Source organism: Grus americana, chromosome 5 (assembly GCF_028858705.1).
Source record: "Grus americana isolate bGruAme1 chromosome 5, bGruAme1.mat, whole genome shotgun sequence".
NCBI classification, from domain to species: Eukaryota; Metazoa; Chordata; class Aves; order Gruiformes; family Gruidae; genus Grus; species Grus americana.
In genome coordinates, this window is record NC_072856.1 from 27,562,073 (window position 1) to 27,584,524 (window position 22,452).

The window sequence follows — 22,452 nt, forward strand, 5'->3', positions numbered from 1 at the left end:
CAGCTGATGTAAATATACTCTTCTCAGTCCTGTGGCTGGCTGCACTTTGGTGCTGACAGTACAGACATGCTGTAAGTCCTTGAGTGTCCTCTATTATGGTCTCTTGCAGGGTAGTTTGGCCTTCCTGAGTGGAAGGGTCTTGAACTTCCATGTGGGAGGTGGGGCTGGAGATTTGAGTTGTTGCTCTGAAATCCTGTGCTATGGACTGCTGCCCAAAGAGGTCAGGGAAATTAGCTTGAGGGCATATAGGATGACCGTCCCATCAAGGGACGATGTTAAGAACCTCCTGCTCTAAAAAGCCACGATGGTGTCTTTGGCACTTGGGTTTTGGTCTTTGTGAATGTTTGTGACATAACTGAACAGTCATTTTTGAGAGTGTGTACAGTCTGAGGGACACACATGGACCTCATAGGATTGACAGGTCTCTTCTGAAGTCATTGCTGCTTTTGTCCACTCAGAATTTCAAAGGTGGGTTTCCAAGGTGGACAGGTGCATTAGTCTCTCCCATATTGAAAAGCCATTTTTTCTCATCCCTCTATCTCTATTGTACCCCTCACCAAGGTGCTCCAGATCCTTTCTTCTAATTGCTTGTTCCTTGTGTTTTGTGCAGAGGACTCCAAAGGCTCCCCTGAACCTGTCACTCACCTGCAGTGGGATGATCCCTACTATGATATCGCCAGGCACCACATTGTGGAAGTAGCAGGTAGTGGTCTTTCTCTTTTCTCCTTTAATGTCTTTGCAGCTGGGCTGAGGAAGCATCTTTCTAATGGGGTTGTGGGGGCATCTGCTGTATGCCAAGCCCAAGTGGCAATGACAGCTGGCATCATAAAGAGAAGGAGCACCAAACTTCTTGAATGTTTGCGATATGTGTAATTTTCCATTGACCTCGGTTAAACTTGCATTCCTTCTTGGCCCTTACTGTCTTGATTATATTATTTGCAGGACTTGGTTGCTTTTGCTGAATTGTTTTAGATGTGGCCCTTGACTATATCCCGGGCACAAGATGTTGTTTTTGCATGATAATGCCACAGAAATTACCTAGTTATGCAGTACAGCTGCAAGGTCCTCAACTGAGTAATCCACAGTAGGTCTGCCAGCTCTCTTCTATCTGAATGGCCAGAGCTTCACCCTGTCCAGAAACAGCATTTACATAAATCTTAAATAGGGGGAATAGGTCCATGGCCCACTGCAAGGAAAGATCTGATCATTCAGGGTCACAAGCGTTCGGATTTTCTGTGTGGTTGTCTTATCCATATTATTTTAATGACACTAACGCATGGTGATTTACTGCTGGGATCTCCATAAGAAAGAGTTTTGGGGGTAGTTTTTAGGTTGCTGTGGTAAGTCTGAGGGAAGGGTCATCCCAGTTTGTCTTGAGTTCCTTGCTTTAAAAAAAAAAAAGCACCTCTTCAGCCTTTTGTGACTTGATTCACACTTCCTCCTTCATTAGCTGTAGCCTCCTCCTACCCCTCCTGTTGCCATTTCTCTGTACCTTGGTCCCTGCCCCACATGTGAATTTGCAGCGAAGCAGAGGCACAAACTGGAGTCCTCCTAATTCAGGGTTGTTCTGCAGCAGGGTTTGACCACAGAGGGAAGATTCTCAGGCACTCACCTTGGTAAGAGTTGTCCTGACAGGACTCTTTGCTGGGTTGTCTTCTAGAATGAGCTTTCTTTCCCCTAACCTCTCATGTTACATCTTTTGGGGAACAAAATGATAATGGCAAACTCAAAGCTTTGTTGTCCTTTGTCTCCTGTGTGGCTCTGGCTGCTCAGGTTGACAGGCCAGGTGTTTGGCATTTGGGCCATTATGTCTTGTAGATTTGCCACAAGTGCTTTCATTTGCAGATGTGTTACTTACCTTCTTTTCTGGCTGGAGGTTCAGGACTGGGGTTTTTAGAGGTCTGTGCCCTTGTCTCCCTACTGCTGAAACAGGGAAGGGTCAGATGTGTGGACTCCACCATTTCAGTGATAATAGCTAGAATATTTGGAATGTGAATGGCAGAGGTAACTGGTGTTTCTGGACTCTGGCAGCTGGTGAGTTAAATGATACTGTTGTTCACTTCAGACAAAGTGCTTAGCAGGGACTTGAGATCAGAGACATTGATAAGACTGGAATGTCAGCGCAAACCAAGCATATACTTTGTGTGCTGCCTCCTGACGTAAGCACCGGTCTTTCTGCGGGATTTCTGTTCCGACATAATATGATTATTTTTTTTTAATTGTTTTTCTCACCAGCTCTCTGAATGGAGTATCATTCCAGTGGAGGTGTGTCTCAGTGGCTGTCGGAATGCAGCCATTTGGCATGTTGTCTAGGATAGCAAATGAAGAATTATCTAACTTCCTGAAAGGATTTCGGGGTGGTATGATGGCTGACTGGGAGGTGTGCCTGCATTCTGAAAGAGATCTTTTCCATCGTGGTTTAAATTTGTGCTTCTAGTGAGCTCTCTGTCCCTGTCATGTCTCTGTATAGTGCAGAAGCAGCTCAGAGAAGCTTCTGTTGCTGGCTGCTCCTGGCCCATTTTTACCAGTAGCTGGTTTATCTGAAAGCATGTGCTGGTCCCCCACACAGACCGTGGTGCAATGCCTTTCTTTGGTAAGGAAGAGCTAGTAGCACAGCTCCAGATAGTGGGTATGCTGCCACAGTTTTGAGACTTGCTGGTGTCTCATCTCCTAGAAGCAGGATTTATGAAGTTGATCAAAGGGGCCTGAGTTGTAATCTGGGCTCTGGGGTGAAGCCGTTTGTTCAGTTTTCTTGGTCAATAATTAATAATGTTCACTGTTCAGAGAATCAGACGGAGTAATGTTCTCTGGGCTGTCGTTGGAGGCAAACAGTCTGGGAAAATCCGGAAAAATCCTATTAGAAGTAGCCTGCAGAATCAAAATCTCACTGGAGGATTAAAATGGAACTGTTTGAATCTGGCTCTACTGACAAGTTGTGCTTGTCAGCACCTTCAGGTGCAATGAACACTTGCCACGCTGAGCCTGAACCAAAATAGCTCCACCCCGCTTCTCTTGTAAATATTAGCAAATGGCAGCAGATCAAGGGTAGTTTTATCCATTCTGCTGATTTATGAGCTTTCTTTTCTGTGTCCTTCCCTTTTCTGCACTTCAGAGCAGAAAGCATATGGCTAACTCTGTTCCTGCCTTCCCTGAAATATATTCTGGGATGATGATGCTATTTTGAGACAAAAACAGAAGGCTAGTTCCCATCCTCGGGCTGAACTCCATGATCCCAGGGTTATCCTGTGTGGTCAGAAGAGTAATTGCTTCTTGCAGGATGGGTGCACAGTGTCAATAATTTATTAAATGCCCACTTTTGATCACGAAAAATTAGCATGCTCATTTTCTAGCTGACAGTTTCTGATTCAGTTCAAGGCATGCCGGATTTGAATGTCCTAGCTATCTGGCCTAAAGAGGGGGAAAAAAATACTGAAAAACATTTTGCAGAATTTGTTAGAAAAATAAGGTTTTGGGGTTTGCTTTTCACTTAAAAATAGTGCAGCAGTTTCATGGAGACTGCCCTTTGTGCCCTATGCTCCTGTCTCTCCTGGAGGCTGGGATCTTCCCAGAAGAGGCTGTCCATGCAGCACTGCTTTTTGCCACTGGAAGGAGCAGGCATGTCATTGCTCTCCCTAGCGGCGGTGCATCCCAGGAAGATGGGGGCAAAAGGCATCCAGACCACAGTTCCGAGGGATTACCCTGGCATTGTTATGAATCAGAATATTTTAGTTTTGGGAAACCTTTTGATTCTGGGATTCAATACTTTCCTGAAGGAAAGAGGTGATACTCTGCCTACCCTTTCAGACCTGCCTTAAGGTGTGTGTTTCTGGTGTGTTTCACGCAGGCTCTGGAGAGGTCTCTGCGTGGTTGTGCTTTTCTTGACTCTGATTTCCTCTTTTTGTGAGCATTGTAGCAGATAAATTCATCTTTACACGTGGCTAGAAGTTGGAGCAGAGGCAGCTTGATTTCACTTCACAAACCACTTCTGCAAAGTGTGGGTTTTTTCTTTGCTCGCATCACATAGCGTTTGGAGGAAGCACAGGCTTCTCTTTGAAGGCTGTTAAGGAACTATCCCAAATTTCTGTTACGTTTAAGAGTTTCTGTATGCTCCTGCTAATTCTTATATGGCAAAGGTGCTGCTTCCATCTCCTTGGGGGTTGAGGCAGACTAGTGTGACATAATTTTGGCCTTGAATTTCAGCAGATGCTGAATTGCAAGAATATGGCAGATAATTAATAATGGTCTGAAGGAGATCTCTGGTGATGGCAGTGCCTACTGGAAACCTGGGGCTGTGTAGGAAGAGCAGGGCTCTTGAAAGCTCTCTGGCAACATGTTCCTTCCTTGTTCTTCTGCCCAGTCTGAAATACTGGTCTCGCCTTTGTGATAGATATGCAAACCTGTGGCTATGAAGTGCATCAGCATTCCCATTTGATACAATAACTGGCTTTCTTCCTTTTGGGATAAGAAAACTGGGGCTTAGCATGTGAATGTTCTGCTGCTGTGAAGGCTAGACGTTGGTGTAGCAGTTGTCAGGAGAGTGGCCATCACCATTTCAGCTAGGTAGTCCCTGCCCAGTGACTTCAAAGCTTTGTTGAAGCTCGGAGCATGTTTCTGCTAGTTTTTGTGGGAAATCTGCTGCCTCACACCATTAACTGGCAGTCTGCAGGGCTGCCCTCGCAGAGAAGGCGTGATGCTAGTGTGTGCGAGACCTGCGACTAAAGTGGGAAAGCAAGATGGAGAGCTGGGGGTGTACCTTCTTGCATGTTACTAGACTGAAACTGCAGTTTCAACAGTGAATCTTTTTTTCAATGGTGAATCTGGTACCAAACCTACCTGAAAAGCCTTGTGGCTGGCTGTTGGCTGCAGGTGCCAAAGCCGTAACTGGTGCTGGTGATTTGGTGTCGCTATCGGTGATTGACATGGGGAGGTAAAATCAATCTTGGAACACCAGTAGCTGTCATTTCACTAAGCGGGCAAAGGTAGAAGTTGCAGACAAAACTTGTGTTGAAAGTATGTTGCAGTGTGTCTTTGGTGGCTAATGGGCTCAGCAGAGGCCTCTGATAACAAGGGTCTTTTTCCCTTCTCGTGTGGTATGTTATTATTGGCTCTATTAATACAGGGTGCCTGCATTTCTGCTGCTTTTGGATGTAGTTTCTGGCTCTGAATTTTTTATTATTTTTTTAAAGAGTATTTGCGGGATATGGAATGATGAGTTGCTTCTGTAGAATTAGGCCCATCCAAAGCAAGCCCAGCTTGTGCACCATGTTTTGACATGCGAGATCAAGGGACTGGAGAGTTTCTAAGGGATTCTAAATTCCTAAAGGAGACCAAGGGAATGGAGAGTTTCTTTCTAGAGCTTTGCTCTGCTCACGCTCCTGCCTTGATAGGCCCAAGTGGGTCTGTGAGTATATAGCTGTTAGAGTGATGGAAAGGGGCTGGGCATAGTAATAAATGTTTTCATAGACCCCTCCCTGCCCAGAGAAACTTTTTTTTTTTTCCTAATTGGCAGGGGGTTTTTTTTGTTTAAAATCTGCTAAAACTTTTTTTTTTTTTTAGGAATCTATGGCTGTGTTGAAGATCTAAATTGTCCCTGTCTTCAGTTTATTAGTGAAATTTAGCTTCTTGCAAGACAGTCTGTTGGATGTGTTACTCATACAGCATGATGCTATTCTCTATACATTTCTGAAGTTGTTCAAATGACCTTGACATTCAGAATTAATTGCATTTAACCCTTTTAAAAGTGGCAGTACGACAGTTGCCATTTTGGTGGTAGGGGAAGTCAGGGTCAGAAATTTGAACTGTGATTATACAGAATTAGTTGTGAATTCAAGAAAGAGTCTGGAATCGTGGGTTATTGTTACTGCCTCTAATCATTAGATAAGGTTGCTTTGGAGAGGAGCATGGGTGAAAGATGAAATAGAAAGAGCTTGATTGCTGCAAGGCAGCAACTATATGCATCCCAGTGGCAATCTGGCTAGACTCTGAGACTATATACTCAATATTACTTTCTGGGAAAGCATGCAAAGCTTGGCTTGCTATAACTTTGTTTCTGTTCCTCCAGACCAGGGTGCACTTGATGGGGCCCAGCCAGGTAGGTAGATGTTTTGTGGCACTAACATTTGGTACTGCAGATCATGGTATTCCTTTAGCATGACTGTGGCCTGTAGCTGGACTGTCTCAGGGGAGCCCAAACTTTGCTCAGCCTTAGGCTGCACTGGCAACTTTTCAGGAGTCCAAAAGCTGCACAAAACTGTCATCTGAAGGCTGCACCTCTGCCTTAGGCACAGCAGAATCATCTGAGCCAAATTTGGCGCGTGGGCTTTACTTTGGGCACTTTGGGGTTCTTGGGTCGCAGTGTAAATCCTGTTCCTCTTCTGTCAACGGTGGTGGCCTGCTTTGACCAGTTCAGTTTGAACTCAGATTTACCTCGCTGTCATGTGTGCTTTGGAAGTTCATCCTAGGATTGCTTCCTATTCCTTCATATGATCTGCTGCTGCGCTCATGTGTTAAGCAGCCGGTGCTTAAACCAGATTCTCCAGCTGAAAGTAACTGTCATCTATTTCTTCTCCACTTGGCAGCAGAGATGTTGTGTTTTGGTAACTTGTTCCTCATTCTAGACTGAAGCTGTACTAGACTGCTCTGTGCTTGCTGAGCATTTGTTAATACTCTCTGGACTTCAGTCCCGAGCCTTCAGAGTTTGGCTGCCAGTGTTCTTGCACTTCTCAATGTAGATGAAAACTTCTTTTAGTGTGAAATTCTTTCTACTGTTTTCTGAACAGCAGGCCAAGACCTTCGTGCAGTCCATGGAAATGCTGATCCTCACTGCCTCCTTACGTGGGCTTTTCTCCCCCATTTGCCATGCTCTCAGGCATCCTCCCATTTTGCATTCTTTAATCTAACCCCTGAGTATATTTTGTATCAGTTAGAGCTGCAGTCACTTGGTAAGGCTTTATGATTCTGGCAGTGTTTGGATATTGGGAATATCTAGGTAGAAGATGTTGTTTATTGCAATACTTCTACTTTGAGCTCCTTACCGTCTTTTCCTGAGGGGCTAAATCCACTTTGGAATTCATCAGACAGCTAAAATCTACTATACTTAAACACTATCCAGCTGTGTCATAAGCTTGGCAGGAACCTGAAATTACATTAGAAAAGTTTTTACTGACAATGGCTCTGATAAACATCCTAAGCTTTGTGAAACTTGTGTAGTAATATTCCAGAATTATGCAGTGGTGTCCTCTCCTTGACCCTGAACTCTAACTTTGCTGTTTTACCAGTAACACTAGCTTTTGGTGGCAACTTTTAGCTGTCTGCATTCTCTCAGTATCAAAGTACCAGGATATTCCCATTCAAATCTTTCAGGCAAGGGTACCTGATGAAGGTAGGAATGAGCAGGGTCCCTGGACTGCAGTTATGCTGCCAGTGAGTAGTAGGACAGCCTCCAATCATGGCATGAAGATTAAAGGATATATTTCAGGAGAAATACCTAGAAATACATAGCAGGATTTGCAAGTCAAGCATGTATTTTCTGTGCTGGCTGTACAGATTCATTTAAGAGTCCTGTCTCAGGACAGTACTGCTACCTTGATATGAATTTCTGCTCTGATACGTTTGTATTGCTGCAGGTTGCCATCTGAAACATTAGCCTCAGTATTTAAACATCACCCCTTTTAGAAGTATGGCGCTGCAGTGATGGCTTGGAACCACATCAGTGATGTTCAGAAGTCTCAGAAGTGCATGCACCATAACAATATCCAGGACAATTAGCATGTCCATCAGTGTTACAAGTTAATATCTCCTTAGATGAGCAGCTGTCTTGACTGGACAGGCTTTGCATATTGGCTACTTTCTTGCTCTTTGATGTTTAAAAAACCAACTGAATTACATCCTATAGGGGGGTAGTTTAATTCCAGTGTTGATTGAAAATATTTTTTATGTATGAACTTACTCACAAAGGTATGCACATTGTTAGGGTGCTCTGTGAATACTGATGGTACATAATTGCTGCTTTGTTGGTTTGTCCTTAGCTATTGAGCATTCCTCTTCTAGGAGAGGTAGAAGGCAGCCTGAGAAGCTGAGTGATTACTTCATGGTCATAGTTGTGTTCAATGGAAACTTTAGCTGTTTGCAATTGCAAACAAGGGGCGAAAACCTAGATACATAAGATTAATATTGCAAACAGGAAAGCAAACAGTACAAGGGATGGAGCATCTGGGAAAGATCAAGCCTGATAAGAATCTGTTTGGTAGGAGGCAGAGAGGCCACCTGCAGGCAGTTTCCTCCAACAGCCAAGAATGCATGGAATGGGCTTTAGGTTCTTATTTATAAATTGGAACAACTGATTGTTCAGCTTTGATGCTGAATTTTGAATTTTGTCATGTCTAGAGGAACCAGACTGATCTGATACATGTCAGGTGGAAACAAGATTGGCATCTGGTTGTTTTGAAAGTGTCTGTGTTGACATGCTGAGCTCAGTGTGATGAAACTGGAGTGAAACCCAGAACTCAGTTAATGGGCATGCTGGTTCCTGTGTAGGTCTCACGCATAAATTCGTTCTGACTTGGAAGGTAAAATAGGCCACTCCTTTTTCAGTCATCCAGAGGACTATAGATTATCTTTTGGTGTACTTGGCCCTGGAAATTAATTATCCAGGGGTAACGTGCCATCTCCCCTTTGACAGAATCATGGATTGTCTGTTTTTTCTTTACCAGTGATCCCAGACCTTTTCACCAAGGTTATATATGGAATGAGATTCTAGACTTTGCATAGGCCCTGCCATAGGCTTTCATGTCATTCCAGAGGAAAATGTTTAAGCTATGTGGTTCCTGACTTGTGACTTGTCAGTTCTGGAAATCAGTGCCCCGAAGCCCGAGCTGTGTGGCCACCCACAACATCGCATGAACATGGTGCTGTACTGCAGTTCTTCACAACCAAGGCCTGCCTTGATCAAGCTTGCAGTCTGCTCCTGGCCCTCAGACCATCCACTCTGATGTGAAATGCAGCCTCTCAGTTAACTGAAGATAGCACCTATTCTGACTTTAGCACAGAGCTATGATCTGCAAAGATCTATAGTGTTTCTGACCATTCCCTTTCATCACTACAAAACTCATCAGATTCTTAGATGCTGCCATCTTCTTCCTGCTCTGTGCAGGCAGGACCTTTTGTCTTCCAGATGGAGACATATGAGTGGCTCAAGGCCACTGGGAAGAGTTGCAATATGCCACATTCCCTGCCCAGGACTTTGTAGTCTTCACCTTTGTTTTACAGACAGCTTATGTGCATTAGACCCAGCCCTAAAGCTCATAGCAAGCTACCAAGAAACTCTGGGCTAGGCAGAGAGTGGGCTACCGTGGGATATGCAATGTCATGTTGGTCTTGTGGCCTGGCTGTGACTGTATCTGGTTGTTCCAGATGAGCCTTGCATCACTCTCTCCTAGTCCTGCATTCTGGGTCATGCGTCTTCCCTAATTGCCCCTTACCTCCGCATGTGTATGTCAATGTGATGGCCTATGCCACCCCTTTCCTGATCTGTACCTAGTGCTGCCTCAGTGTCCCTAGCTTTTGTAGAGGTTCTGGCTTATGTGCATCAGTAAATTCTGTCTCTTGTGTTGTCTAGTGAGTGACTTGAAAATGGTACTTGCAAGGGAAAAATATAAGTGAACAAGTAGCAAGAGAATCTGTTCTGGCCAGGATGGGGGTAAAAGAGGGTTAGTGGCATCTTAATGTCATGGCTGGTGTATGTGAGTTCTCTGGTTGCCATTTGCAGCACCAAGTGGTCATCTGTTACTAAGAGGCAGGGATCCCAGAAACATCAGGTTTGCTGTTCCAGGGTTCAGTTTGAGATCTTGATTGTTGCATGGCAAGTGTAACCAAGCGGTAGTTGAGAGCCAGAGCCTGTGCAAAGGTGAGAAAATGGCTGCATGCTCTGAATATTGTAAATCAGTGTGGGGAAAAGGAGATCTTTCAAGAGGAATGATGTATTGCAGGGCTGTCCAGCATAAGTAGCAATCCTTGCTGCTTTTCTGTGCTGTGGTCTGTATGGGATGGTTGTGCCATAGGGGAGGAAGGAGGGTATTGTTGAGCATAACCTCAGTAGCCCCTTCCACTGCTCCGTGCTCCTTCTGCTTGACAAGAAAACACAGCTCTTGGAGTAGGGTGAGTAGCAAGAAGGATGGGAAGCCTTTAACCCTTCACACTAAAGGAACCATTTCATCTCCACTGGTGCTAAAAAAGCAAGTCATCCTTATGGAAATGGATTGGGTGTTGTGTCTGGGAGAGAACCAGACTTTTCCTCAAACTCCGTATGTCCAAAAGATTTGTGACTTGGTTCTTACTTAATCTAAATCTCTCAATTCCCCTAGCTTGTCCATGCCCGTCTGCTTGGGTTTTGTTCATGGGGCTGAGATCTCTGCTCGCAGAAGTCCACTCATGTATGAAGACTTGCTTTGGGGAAATCTTAGCTTGTTATCTCTGAAGCCTGAAGTGGTGGCTGGGAGTGTCCTTCCCAAGATGAGGGTGCTTTATGGGTGGTTTGGCTCCAGTGTGGTGGGGACTGTTTTCTGCTGGGTTTTTACATAGAATGCTTTGTTGTGCCTCACTTTGCAGCTCCTTCCAGCTCAGGCTGGAAAAATATCTCTGTGGATGGAAAATCTAGGAAGCAGTGAACAGCTTGTTCTGCAATCCCTCTGGAGAATCCAGCAGTCCTACTTGGCTCATCTATAGAAGAGGCCTGTGACAATGCTTGCTTCTCATCTCTGGCATGTGGCTGGGACTGCCCTGTTTCTAGGAATTTCTTGGTTTCCGGAGTATGAAATGGCGTGGTTCTGTGTGCCGGACTAAGCTTCAGGTGAAGCAAGAAACAAATGCACCAGACCACATGCAGTTAGTCTGGGACTGCGTGAAGGACAGAAGGAGTGGTTATTGTGCTTGTGAGGGGCAGTTTTCCCTGTGCCTCCTTGGGCGCACGTGCATCAGGAGCAGTGCCCATGGGCAGCGTTGCAGGATTAATGCCGTGAGCACTCTGCTCTGTACTTGAGGCCTCCATCCCTACGTGTCCCAAGGCATCCTGACTTCCAATCCTTCCTCTTCTTTCAGGGCTGGAGCATGGACTCTGTTCTCCATTTGCATTGTTGACTTGCCAGATCCTTGGTGTTCAGGTTTCTGCTTCCATACTAGGCCCTTGGTAACTGCTGAAAATCAGGTTTAGCTTTGCTGGCAGCTGTGGCAATCCAGACTTCGGCCTTGTTATGGCAGTTTCCAATTCTCTGTTTACCCCTTGCTGCCAAGACCACAATGTAGTCCTTAAACTCCCTGTAATCTCTGGCATTTCATCTGCAGGTGATGACAAATATGGAAGGAAAGTAATTTTGTTCAGTGCCTGCCGGATGCCCCCAAGTCATCAACTTGATCATGTGAAACTGCTAGGGTGAGTAGTGTCTTAGGAGGCTGCTGTTAACTTCTTAAGCCTGACATAATTCCCAGGTGCTGGATCCCTGGCATCAGATCTATCTGCTGTAGCTTCTTTACCTGGACACGTCCTCCCAAAGTGCTTACCTCCATTGCTGGGGATGCAAATCCTCTGTTATGGCACACAAAAACGAGGCCCAAAGGGAGGAAAAGCCTCTCTGTGGCAGAGCATGAAGTGAGTTCAGCAGTTGTCTCTTCTCAGGTACTTGAAATTCACACTGGACCAGTATGTGGAGAGTGATTACACGCTGGTGTACCTGCACCATGGCCTGACCAGTGAGAACAAGCCATCCCTGAGCTGGCTGCGGGATGCCTACAGGGAATTTGATCGCAAGTGAGTAAGGCTGCAGCAAGCAAGGATATGACATGTTGTTCTGTAGTCTAACATAGATGATCTTCCCCAGGTCCCCCATGTAGCTTGGTATCATAATTTATTGTCACTTATTTCTGCTGCTTATGGAGGTGGGTTGTTGTTTAATGCAGGCTGAATCATGGGATAAACAGCTCCTTCTGTAGTTACATCCTTTAGGCCAACAGGCAAGCAGCAAAACCAGGAGCCAGTGCAAGTGTGGCAGCCCCATGGTATAATTGTTGCTTCCTGGTGAGGCTGCTCGCTGCTTCTTGGTGAATCTTGGAATACAGGCGAGCGTGCCCTCAGGCTGCTGAGTAGCCTGACACAGCTATGAAGCATGGGAGAGCAGAGGCCGTGGGTGCTGGGGAGTGGTGAGGATCAGTGCAAAAGGAATGGAGCACCCGGGGTGCCTTAATCTTGTGGAAGGGTTGGTTCCTCTGCTTAAAGTGCAGTTCATCCTTACTTAGCTCCTCTTGACAGGTACAAGAAGAACATCAAAGCCTTGTATATTGTGCACCCAACTATGTTCATCAAGACCCTGCTGATTCTTTTCAAGCCTCTGATCAGGTAGGAAGCACTATAGGAGGCTCACCCACATCCTTGCGCTGCAGGGGAATAATGGGGCATTCTCAGTGGAGCACAAGATGAGCCCAGGCTGCCAACCCTGCCCTGGCGTCTCACCCTATGCTATCTCCTCCTGTTTCTGAGCTCAGAGATACTCAGACACAAGAAGTACTGCTTTGGGAACCTACAGAGTTTGCAGCTCTGTGCTGCTCCTTTTCTATCCAGCCAAGCAGAAGTAAAGTGTTGCAGACTCTGCTAAAAATGAAAAAGGGAGTGAGAACATCACTCCACATTATATTTAATTCATTGTGTTGATGCTGAAATCCTAATTCTGTGGAATAATTGAAAACAAAGCTTTCTCCAGCCTACTGCTAAACTTAGGAAGGAGAAATCCAGTGTTCTAGGAAGCCTGCGGCTCCTAGGGCTTCTAATGTGACTTGGAAAGTCTTGTTATCTCCTGGTAAAATACATGGAGTTGGAGAACTATGTGGGTAACGTCTCTGCTGCTCAGCCATACCTGCCCCTTTGCACTATTGATGTCTCTTGCAGACCTCTGGTCTCCTTGCCTGTAATAAGTCTGTTCTGATACTGGATTTCCTGATTCCTCACATACCTACTTTTCTCTTGTTTTTCAGCTTTAAGTTTGGACGAAAGATTTTTTATGTGAACTTCCTTAGTGAGCTGGAGGAGTATGTGAAGTTGGAACAATTGGGGATCCCAAGCCAAGTGCTGAAGTGAGAATGCTGCCTTTCTCCCATTTGCTTAGTGTTCTGTGAAATGGGACTTTTCTGGAGGAGTGGCAAGTGGAGGAAGAGATTGTTCCACTCAGGCAGTGGTTTTGGAGGGAGTGCTGACAAAATGCCTTAAAAACTGTTCATGCTCCTTCCTGTGTGTCCTTGGCCCCAGTGCCCAGTTCTGTCCTTCAGTTAAAAATCCTGCTCTGGTGGAGCACCTCTCCTGCCTCTCCCACTCACCCCTTAGGGACTTTCTGCAAGCTGCTGACCTTAACACTGACCTGGAGCTTGTGGCGCACATCTGCTGTGTCTGGGCACCTGCTTTGCTCACTCTGCACAGTTCAGGTTGTCTTTGGGGGCTTCCCAAAGTTGCCACAATCTCGGTCCTACCAGATTGATTCCGTCCCTCACGCACACATGCAACTCTCTCATCACAAGCAGTGCTGTCCTGGGCTCCTGCCCACGCTGTCTGTCATCCTCAGCTACTCCAGTTCCTGATTCCAGATAGAGATTCCTTTCTCCCTGCTTTTTGCTGGCAACCAGATGTTTGTTATTCTTGCATCTGTGCTCCAGAGCTGCCTGTCCTGTTTTAGATAGGTGAAATCAACCATGCTACGCTGGAGCTGTTACCAGTGGGTGTGCAGCAGGTCACATGCAGTGCTGGGTTCATGCTCTTTCTGGGAGGTGGAGTGACTTTTTACTAGTCTGTGTTTTGCCACAGATACGATGAATATCTGAGATCCCTGCAGAAGCCTTCACAAGTGCCCCAGAAGCCAACACCCCCACGTCCACCGCTGCCAAACCAGCAGTTTGGAGTCTCGCTGCAGCAGTGAGTATCTCTGGGTTGTGCTGCTTTTGCCCTGACTTGCTTGATGTGAGGTCATTGTATTTATAACTGAACAGCAGCAAAAGTGGCTATAAAATTTCTTGCAGTTCAGACTTCCTACAAAGCTTTAATCATTCTTCTGAGGAACTCTGCGCTCATGCCCAGATCCTGACTCAGTTCAGTTCCACCCTCTTGATTCCCCAGCTAGATTGTATCTAAATTAGGATGAGATAGTTTCTGCAGCTAAGGGTCACTAAGGGAGGAGCAAAATAAGGGCCATGGGGACGGCTTCATGCCACTAGAAACTTCCTTTAAGCAAAGGAAGTCTGTAGGAGGCTGATCAAGATGTCTTTAGGGCTATGCTATTTTGATTGAGCACTGCTGCAGATCTCTTATTTTTTTCCATATCATAAGTTCTATTTTAAAAGCACTTCTATTCACCCTTGTACTGATTCCCACTCCCCATTCCTGCATGGTGACACAGACAAACACAGACACTGGCAAGGGCTAGTGATACTGGCTAAGTGTTGAAGGTATTTTTAACTTTGAGTGTGATTTTTGCCTCCCCGGAGAATGAGGAGGAGCCAGTACTGCGTGGCCAGACAGATCCTCTGAAGCAATCTGGGAACACATTTCCCAGCTTCAACACAACATTTCCAAATGTAACCCCCGTGGTGCTGTGTGCCTGAGCTTGTTAGCGGCCTGGGAGGGGTGAACAGCCCCATGCTATCAAGTAGTATAGACAATCGAATGTGAGGGTGGCAGTGAACACCTCAGCATCACTAGGTCTTCCATGACAGCCATTGGGTTGATACATCTTCTGTTACAGGAGCGGGGTGCGTAAACTTATCCCATGTGTATTTCTCTCATGTCAGCTTCTTTCTGCCCTTGCGTCTATGGGGAAGGAAAAAGGAAGCTTAACCCTTTTCACCTGATTCATAACTAGCAGCCTTGCCTTCTGGGAACCCCTTTGCCCTGGCATCTAGAGGCTATGATTTTTACAGAAGATAGAGAAATATTCACAGATTCAGAGATAGGTAGGGGTTGGAAGGGACCTCTACAGATCATCTAGTCCAACTCACCTGCTAGAGCCGGATCACTTAGAGCATGTTGCACAGGATGGCATCCAGGCGAGTTTTGAATATCTCCAGAGAAGGAGACTCCACAACCTCCCTGGGCAGCCTGTGCCAGTGCTCTGTCACCCTCAGAGTGAAGAGGTTTTTCCTCATATTCAGATGGAACTTCCTGCGTTCCAGTTTGTGCCCATTGCCCCTTGTCCTGTCACTGGGCACCACAGAGAAGAGCCTGGCCCCATCCTCCAGACATCTACCCTTTAGATATTTGTATTGATGAGATCGCCTCTCAGTCTTCTCTTCTCCAGGCTAAACAGACCCAGCTCTCTCAGCCTTTCCTCATATGAGAGATGCTCAAGTCCCTTAATCATCCTTGTAGCCCTCCACTGGACTGTCTCCAGTAGTTCCCTGTCTTTCTTGAACCGGGGAGCCCAGAACTGGACACAATATTCCAGATGTGGCCTCAGCAGGGCAGAGTAGAGGGGGAGGATAACCTCCCTTGACCTGCTGGCCACGCTCTTCTTAATTCCTGTGGTGTAGTAATGAGCTCATACTTGCTCCAGTGAGTGAAGTAGCATGATGGGTGACGAAGAGAGAAGGCTGGAATAATGGCTGAACCAGGGACCGGGATAGCAAGAAACTATGTGGTAGAGCTTGTGTGGGCAACTTCAAGATTCAGGGGCTGCATGCAGGGTGGGGAGGACCAGTCATTTGTAACCTTCTATCTTTTCCCGCAGTCTCAGGGAGAAGAGCCCCGACCAGTCTCCTGTTCCTCTGGTGGTCAGAGACACCATCGCTCATTTGCAGGAGCATGGTAAGTGTTCAGGGGAAGATGCAGCCTCTCTTAATTCCATGTCAGTGGCTTCTCCTCCACCTAAGTTCCCATCCAGACTGTGGTAAGATACAGAAGAACAGCAGTCCAGAATAAGGTGTAAAGGCCTGAACTAGGTGAGTTAGCCTTCAAGAGAGATTGTGCAGAGCTTAAGAGACCTTTTTCTTCCAGTTGTCCATACTCCCACTTATATAAGAGTAGTGAAATGCTCCTTGTATCATTTCCCTGGTAGTGGAAGCAGAAAGAATTGCTGTACTCTAAAAAAAGGGACTTGTTGACACCTATCTGAACACCCCACAGCATGGATTTATGATTGTTAAGACCAGCATTTTTAGAGACTCACATGGCTGATCTGTCTTCTCCATCTGCTCTCACCTCACAGCTCTTGCTACAGAGGGGATTTTCCGGAGATCAGCAAATACACAGGTTGTCAGGGAGGTCCAGCAAAAATACAATATGGGTAAGTGTCCAAACTCAGCAGAGCCCCTTTCATTCCCTAACTACTACTGTCCAACTGGAACTGTGTTGGAACTAGTCCATCATGGCTCCTCTCCTTCTTTGAGTGGCCTCTAGGTGAGGCCCCATCAGGGAATGACCTGAGTTGCGAGGGAGAAGCATCTGATACTTCTGCTGAGTGGAAAGCATATTCCTTCCCACTCACGTTCCCCTCACTGCCCTTTTCCTTCCTGAAAATTTCCCTGTTTCTCGGGGTGGGATATACCATCTTAGTCTGGTTATACTGGAGGGACTGAAGATGACCAGGTCATCTGTTTAATTTGATGACTTCTAAAGATGTAGTGCTGGATTCAGCAGTGCTCTGCATATGCTTTTGGGACACATTTTTTCACTCTGCTAGAAGATGTGATGCTTTAGTACCCTCCCTGTGTTCTTTAAAATACAGCTTCTGTAGTTCTGGGCTCTGACCACCATGTCCCATTTGTTGTCTGGAGAAGGTTCTGCTTTGGCCAGCGAGCACTGAGTCTCTGCTCTACTTTCTCAGGTGTGCCTGTAGATTTCCAGCAATATGAAGATGTCCACCTCCCTGCTGTGATTCTCAAGACCTTCTTGAGGGAGCTACCTGAGCCCCTCCTCACTTTTGGCCTCTACAGCCATGTTGTCAGCTTCCAGAGTGAGTTGTAACAAGACACTGAATGTTGCACTGGCCAAAGGCATAAAGATAGCTTCAGGAGGAGGCAGCCCTGCATGGGATACCCTGTGACTGCAACCAGGGCTTTCATCAGGGTGGGTGTTGAGGATTCCTCATGGACCTGATTGTCCTATCTGTCTTGATTTTCAGGTGTGGAGGAGGTGAATCGAGTGGATGTTGTTCGCAAAACACTCCAGACTCTACCAGAAGAAAACTACCAAGTGCTCCATTTACTGACAGCCTTTCTGGTGCAGGTGAGCTGCTCCAAAGGTGGGCAGTCATATTGTAGCTCAGTTGCCAGTGCCTTGCATCAGCTTTTTGACTGTCTGCCCCCTCTTTTCCTTTGAGAGGAAATGGGTCTTAAGCTAGGAAATTGCCTTTCTTTATCTTATGTTCTTGTTACACAGAGATCAAGAATGATCATGATGTACTAGCCTGAGCAGTTGCTTCTCATAATGCTGAGAAGTGCAGGCAGGCATTAAGCCTATGTGGTCTGTACCAGGGAGGCTGAAAGCTCCCCAGCGTGGAGGTACAACTGCAAATTATCTGGGTAGAAGATTAGACTAGAAGAGGAGTCTTGGATCCACCCTACAGAATTTTCTGGTGCCAGGGAAGCCACTGCAAGGCTGTTCTAGCAAGAGGGAAGATAATTTTGTTTTGATTGGTGATCTGGACTGTAGAGATAGTGGCTGACAGTGCTCTTGGTGCTATTGGTATGATATGGCCTGGTGGTTAAGCCATAGTGGTAAATGGCAAGATATTGCTCCTCACCTCCTGAATGCTGAATGTCACATGTGTTTCCCCCAGCCATCTTCTGGCACTGAGCCTTCAGCTTCTCTCCTCCCCTTTGCCCCTGGGGAGTCTGTCAGCTCTGGCTTTGGGGAGGGTAGGGGGCAGCTGCTGTGTTGTTCTGATTCACAATGGTCTCTTTCCTTCCCCCATAGGTCTCTGCTCACAGTGACAGAAACAAGATGACAAACACCAACCTGGCTGTTGTGTTTGGCCCAAATCTGCTGTGGGCCAAAGATGTAGCCATCACCCTAAAAGCCATCAACCCCATCAATACCTTTACCAAGTTCCTGCTGGACCACCAGAAGGAGCTCTTTGAGGATGTGGAGGCCTGAATCCAGGCCAGTCCACACCAGCACACTGTGCTCACCTTCCCGCCTTCTTTCCCACCTTGTCTTGGAGCTGTGACCAAGCTGTCTCCATTGCAAAGGGACCATTGATCCTCTGGGTGATGAGCAAAGCGAGGGCTGTGGAGATGGTGGAGAAAGTGTGTAAGTAAGCAAGCAGGAGACCTGCTGCTCTGGATGGGGAGGGGAGCTGGTCTCCCAGCTGCTGACTGGAGTCCTAACCCACCTGCCTGTCTGTGCAGCTCCTCCAGGGCTCATCACCAGTCTGCTGCCCTATCAGATGACCTGCGTTCCTGTTCTCTTTCCCTCACGTGCAGTTTTTCTGCCCTCCTGGTCCCTTCCTCAGCAAAGATCTTTTTCGTTCAAGCTCCCGATAGCCCCAGCTCACCCGCCTTGCCTCAGCTGGGCTGTCTAGGCTAGGACAGGCTTGCTGGGTTTTGTGACGGAGACGTTCTTGCTGTGAGTGCCATCTCTCAGCACTGAATGTGCATCCTGCCTTTCCCCAGAGGCACCTAAAGCAGGGAAGGGAGCCAGGCAGCCCTTGTGCTCCAGGTAGCAGCATGTCCTGCACTTGCAAACACCACTCTAGACCCCATACTTTTGGCTGGCAAGTGAAGGACCGGCTCACAGCACGTGGGCTGTATTACCTGTCAAACTCCAATACAAGGAAGCCGAATTTAGCCCAAACCCCTCTGGGGTCACCCACTCCAGATATTGTTCAGTGTTTTCTGGGATGTAGTGGGTGAGGTGCCTCCCATAGTTACCCCTCTCAGGTATGTTTGTCCCTCCAGCAGCATTTCCAGCCTGGCTGGGAAGGTTCCTGCCAGCCCTGGCTGTGCAGGAGGGCTGGCTGGTGAATCTGAATCGCAGGGAGCAAGTGCCCTGGTGGCACTGACCTGCTGAACGCTATGCTGCCTTTCCCTGTGGCAGCAGCACAAGGCTTCTTCTCTTCCTTCAGGCACGTGTATCTGTGCTGACTGGCGCAGACCACCTTGGCTAGTTGTCTTTTTGAGCACAAGCGTAACAGAGAGCATGGCCTTGAGGGAAGGTCTAGGAACTGGGACTAACCCTCACCCTGGAGTGCACCAGGCCTGGATTACAAATTTCTGCCCAGGTGCTGAGCACTCATGTGCCAAAGCTGTGAGGGAACAGCTGTTCCATGCCAAGGGCCTTTGCCCCATCTCTCCTTGTTCATACCTTCCTTCTGTCCTACCATGGAAGCCTCGGCAGATGCATCCCCTATGCCCTGCGCATGGCTGGAGACATCCAGGTTGTCTGCAAGGCAGGCGCAGAGCGGGGTGGGCCTGGCACCTTCACAAAGCTGCAGTACTGTTAAGGCCTCACTGTTGGTTTTGGGTTGCAGCATTCCCGTTACCTGAGCAAAAAAAAATCCTTCTCCTTAGCCTCGGCCTGGCAAGGGTATTAGTAGGGAGCTTCTAGCCTTACTTCACTGGTGTGTTATATCTTTATATCTTGTGGCCTGCATGCCTGGGCCAGTCCTCCCTGCTGCATCTGGCCACAGGGACAAATCTTTTGGACCAAGCAGAACTAATTTTTAAAAAGCTACTGGATGCTAAATAGAATTTGCTTTTTCATAATATTTTAGCCTGCCTTTAAACACCAACCAAAGGTTGGTGCCCCAGTTGTAATCAAAATAAGTGACATCTGCTGCAGGAATTACGGAAATTGTTCTTTCCGCTAAGCTCTGGAATGGGGATGGGTGTGAACACAGGCAGCTCTGCAGGGCAGTGCAGGTCCAGCCAGCTGACTCGAAGGAGGCACGTGGGTGGAAACAGTGAGCAAGAAACTGAGAATTACTAAGGCTGGAGCGAGATCTTCTAGGAGATGGCTGGGTCTGATCCCTTCTAGATACTGGGGGACTTTGCCCTGTGGAGGCTATAAGGCTGCTTAGTCTCCCCCTTCCAAGACTAGGAGTCTTCCCTGTTTGGCCAGGATATGAATTGTTTCAGCCTGAACAATTCACAGCAGTAACCAAATAAATGTTTTGGAGGTAGAGATACTCAGCTCCTAATTCACTTGCCATCTCTGCTAGAGTAAGTGAGCAGGGCTGATGTGCTGCAGAGGAGTAGCCTCCTGGGATGGACAGTGTGGAGAGAGGTATACTTGCCCCAGTGTTTGTTTTAAGAGGCAAGGCTTTCTGGACAGCCTGGGAGGAGCGTGGAGGCTGAGGGAGCCCAGTGCAGCCCCTGTGTCCCTGCAGGCACCCCGCTCTGTGCAGGCTTCAGTATGGGGGAGGCTTGGTGCTCTGACTATCTGCAGCCTACACTGGCCTCGCTTATATCCCCCTAGAGGAAAGGCAAACCCAGCTAACTTCTCCTGGGACAAACAAACCCAAGGTCAGCAACTTGGAACGGGAAGTGCCTGTGTGCTGGGGCACGAGGCCTTGGCCCTGTGTGCAGCCCAGCTCCCTGGGGAAGGTGGCACATTCCAGCCCTGCGAAGCAGCGAGGACCGTTCTCTGCCCAGTAGCCAGAGGAGCAGTGCTGGGGAACCTTAGCTCCTCTCCAGGGGGAGAGCAGGGATTGCTGCAAGTGTCTCTGTTCTGGCTGGAGTTTGTTTGATGGGTTCGCTTTTTTTTTTTTTAAGTGAATTCTTGAAATAATGTTTCCTTTTTTAGCAAAATGGAGACTGGTGCATCCCCTGCAGGCAGGGATAAAAGCCTGCTCCAGTTCGGTGCCTGCAGGGAGCAGATTTGGAGGGTGTTCAGGAAGCTGCTACTGCTCATGGTGGGAAAGTGCTTGCAAATCCTGGAAGGGACCCAGTGTAAATACCCCCTTTCCTCTGCTGCTCCTCATGCTGGAGTGCCAGGGGCCCTGGAGCAGGCACAGTAACCAGGGTTGCTTTTGCTTCTGCAGTCTGCTCCCCTGAATGCCTTGTATTGAAATGTCCCTCCTGTGACTTGAGCAAGGAACCGGCCTGGGCCTGCCTGCAGCTTGCACTGGGTGGGTGGCCACCAGAGCCTGCATCTGCCAAGCCCAGGGCATTAAATTCCTTCCTCATCTGGTTAGCCCCCTCACGCAGGCAGGGGCTGGCTGGGTTGCATTTCTCTGGGGAGCAGGTATCTGGTTAGGGTGCTTTGTCAGGTTTCTCCTTGCTGTAGAGCTGCCCAAGGATCTTCCCTGGCTCATCTTTCAGGTTAGTTATTAGCCATTTCTCCCTGTGGGGGTACTTGTTCCACTTCAACCCTCTGCTTTTTCACACCTAGACCATTGCCCTCTGCTAAGCCTCCTGCTGTCTTAATGGCCTCTGATCCTGCTCCCCGACACCAGAGCTTTTGGGTGGTGCAGGGGGGGCTGGGGCCACCTGGATGCCTTGTGGCAATGTTTGCTAATTTGAGAGAGAGCTGAGGGCCAGTTTGGTCCCAGTTTCCTCTTTTGTGCACGGGGGCTCCTGTGCAAAATTTTTGGCTTTGCTTTTGTTGCTGGTGTTCCCTGCCTTCTTTTCTGTTGATGTTCGTCAGGTGCAGGGCTGGGGTTTTTATGGTTCACATTGTTTATTTCCTTCTAATCTGCACCAATCTTATATTTCACAGTTTGCACTTTTTGTATTTCAATAAAAATCAAAATGTAATCCCAGATCCAGGTGTGTCTGTCAAGTGACAGCAGCTGTGGCACATTTACAAGAAACAGAAGTAAGGCTGGCTACCCTGCCAACCACAACTGTGCAGAGGGGGAGGAAAGTGAGTACGAAATACCTCCTATGTGAGTAACTCTGGGAAGAAGTACTACTTTGCAGGAGCCTCAGGCTGGAAACAGAAAAAGAATGAAGTACTGCAACTTCAGCTCCTTCCTGGGCTGGGCTGGGCTTCCATGTTACTGTTTCCCTGTTGTGATGAGCAGATGAGTAATCTGCTGAGGATTGCCCTTTCCCTGAGGTGTGTCCAGGCAGCTGCACAGGTTGTCTATGGCCAGGTGCCAGTGGGAGCAATCGGCAGGCTCCCCAGTTAGGATTAGCTGGCTAAATTTATCCTGCGGCCAGGTGATATGTGCAGCACAGGCCTGCACCGTCTCATCTCAATTTACATGGATCGCTAACTCCTCGATGTACAATAGTCTTCCGGTTAAGACTGCTACACTCCACCCCTTGATCCACATACAGTTAACTACCTTTTCCTAATGACACTGTAATTTGCTAGTTACATCAGTATATATACATCTTGTATATAAGAAAGGCTCTTATATACAAAGTGATTACTACAGTGAATACTACAAGTGTAGCAACAAGTGAACCAAATACCGTGTGCAAGAATAGGAGGAGAACAGAGAGGACTGGAGCTAAAAGCACCACCACTGGGCAGTAGCC

At 47.4% G+C, this 22,452-nt stretch overlaps 1 protein-coding gene across 4 annotated transcripts in view; it reads left to right on the forward strand.

Annotated features, from left to right (window-relative positions):
- ARHGAP1 (Rho GTPase activating protein 1) overlaps positions 1 to 21,727 on the forward strand; it is a 27,167-nt gene extending 5,440 nt beyond the window's left edge. For 2 of the 4 annotated variants that reach the window (XM_054826421.1, XM_054826422.1), the window contains exons 3-14: positions 611 to 703; positions 6,062 to 6,091; positions 11,338 to 11,425; positions 11,669 to 11,800; positions 12,299 to 12,385; positions 13,018 to 13,116; positions 13,838 to 13,945; positions 15,753 to 15,829; positions 16,230 to 16,307; positions 16,848 to 16,976; positions 17,145 to 17,248; positions 17,939 to 21,727. In XM_054826421.1, coding sequence (XP_054682396.1) covers positions 611 to 703; positions 6,062 to 6,091; positions 11,338 to 11,425; positions 11,669 to 11,800; positions 12,299 to 12,385; positions 13,018 to 13,116; positions 13,838 to 13,945; positions 15,753 to 15,829; positions 16,230 to 16,307; positions 16,848 to 16,976; positions 17,145 to 17,248; positions 17,939 to 18,118 — 1,205 coding nt within the window. In that variant the 3' untranslated portion in view covers positions 18,119 to 21,727. The remainder of the gene's footprint in view (positions 1 to 610; positions 704 to 6,061; positions 6,092 to 11,337; positions 11,426 to 11,668; positions 11,801 to 12,298; positions 12,386 to 13,017; positions 13,117 to 13,837; positions 13,946 to 15,752; positions 15,830 to 16,229; positions 16,308 to 16,847; positions 16,977 to 17,144; positions 17,249 to 17,938) is intronic. The other 2 variants (XM_054826423.1, XM_054826424.1) reach the window with 1 other exon arrangement.
- The last annotated feature ends 725 nt before the right edge of the window (positions 21,728 to 22,452 follow it).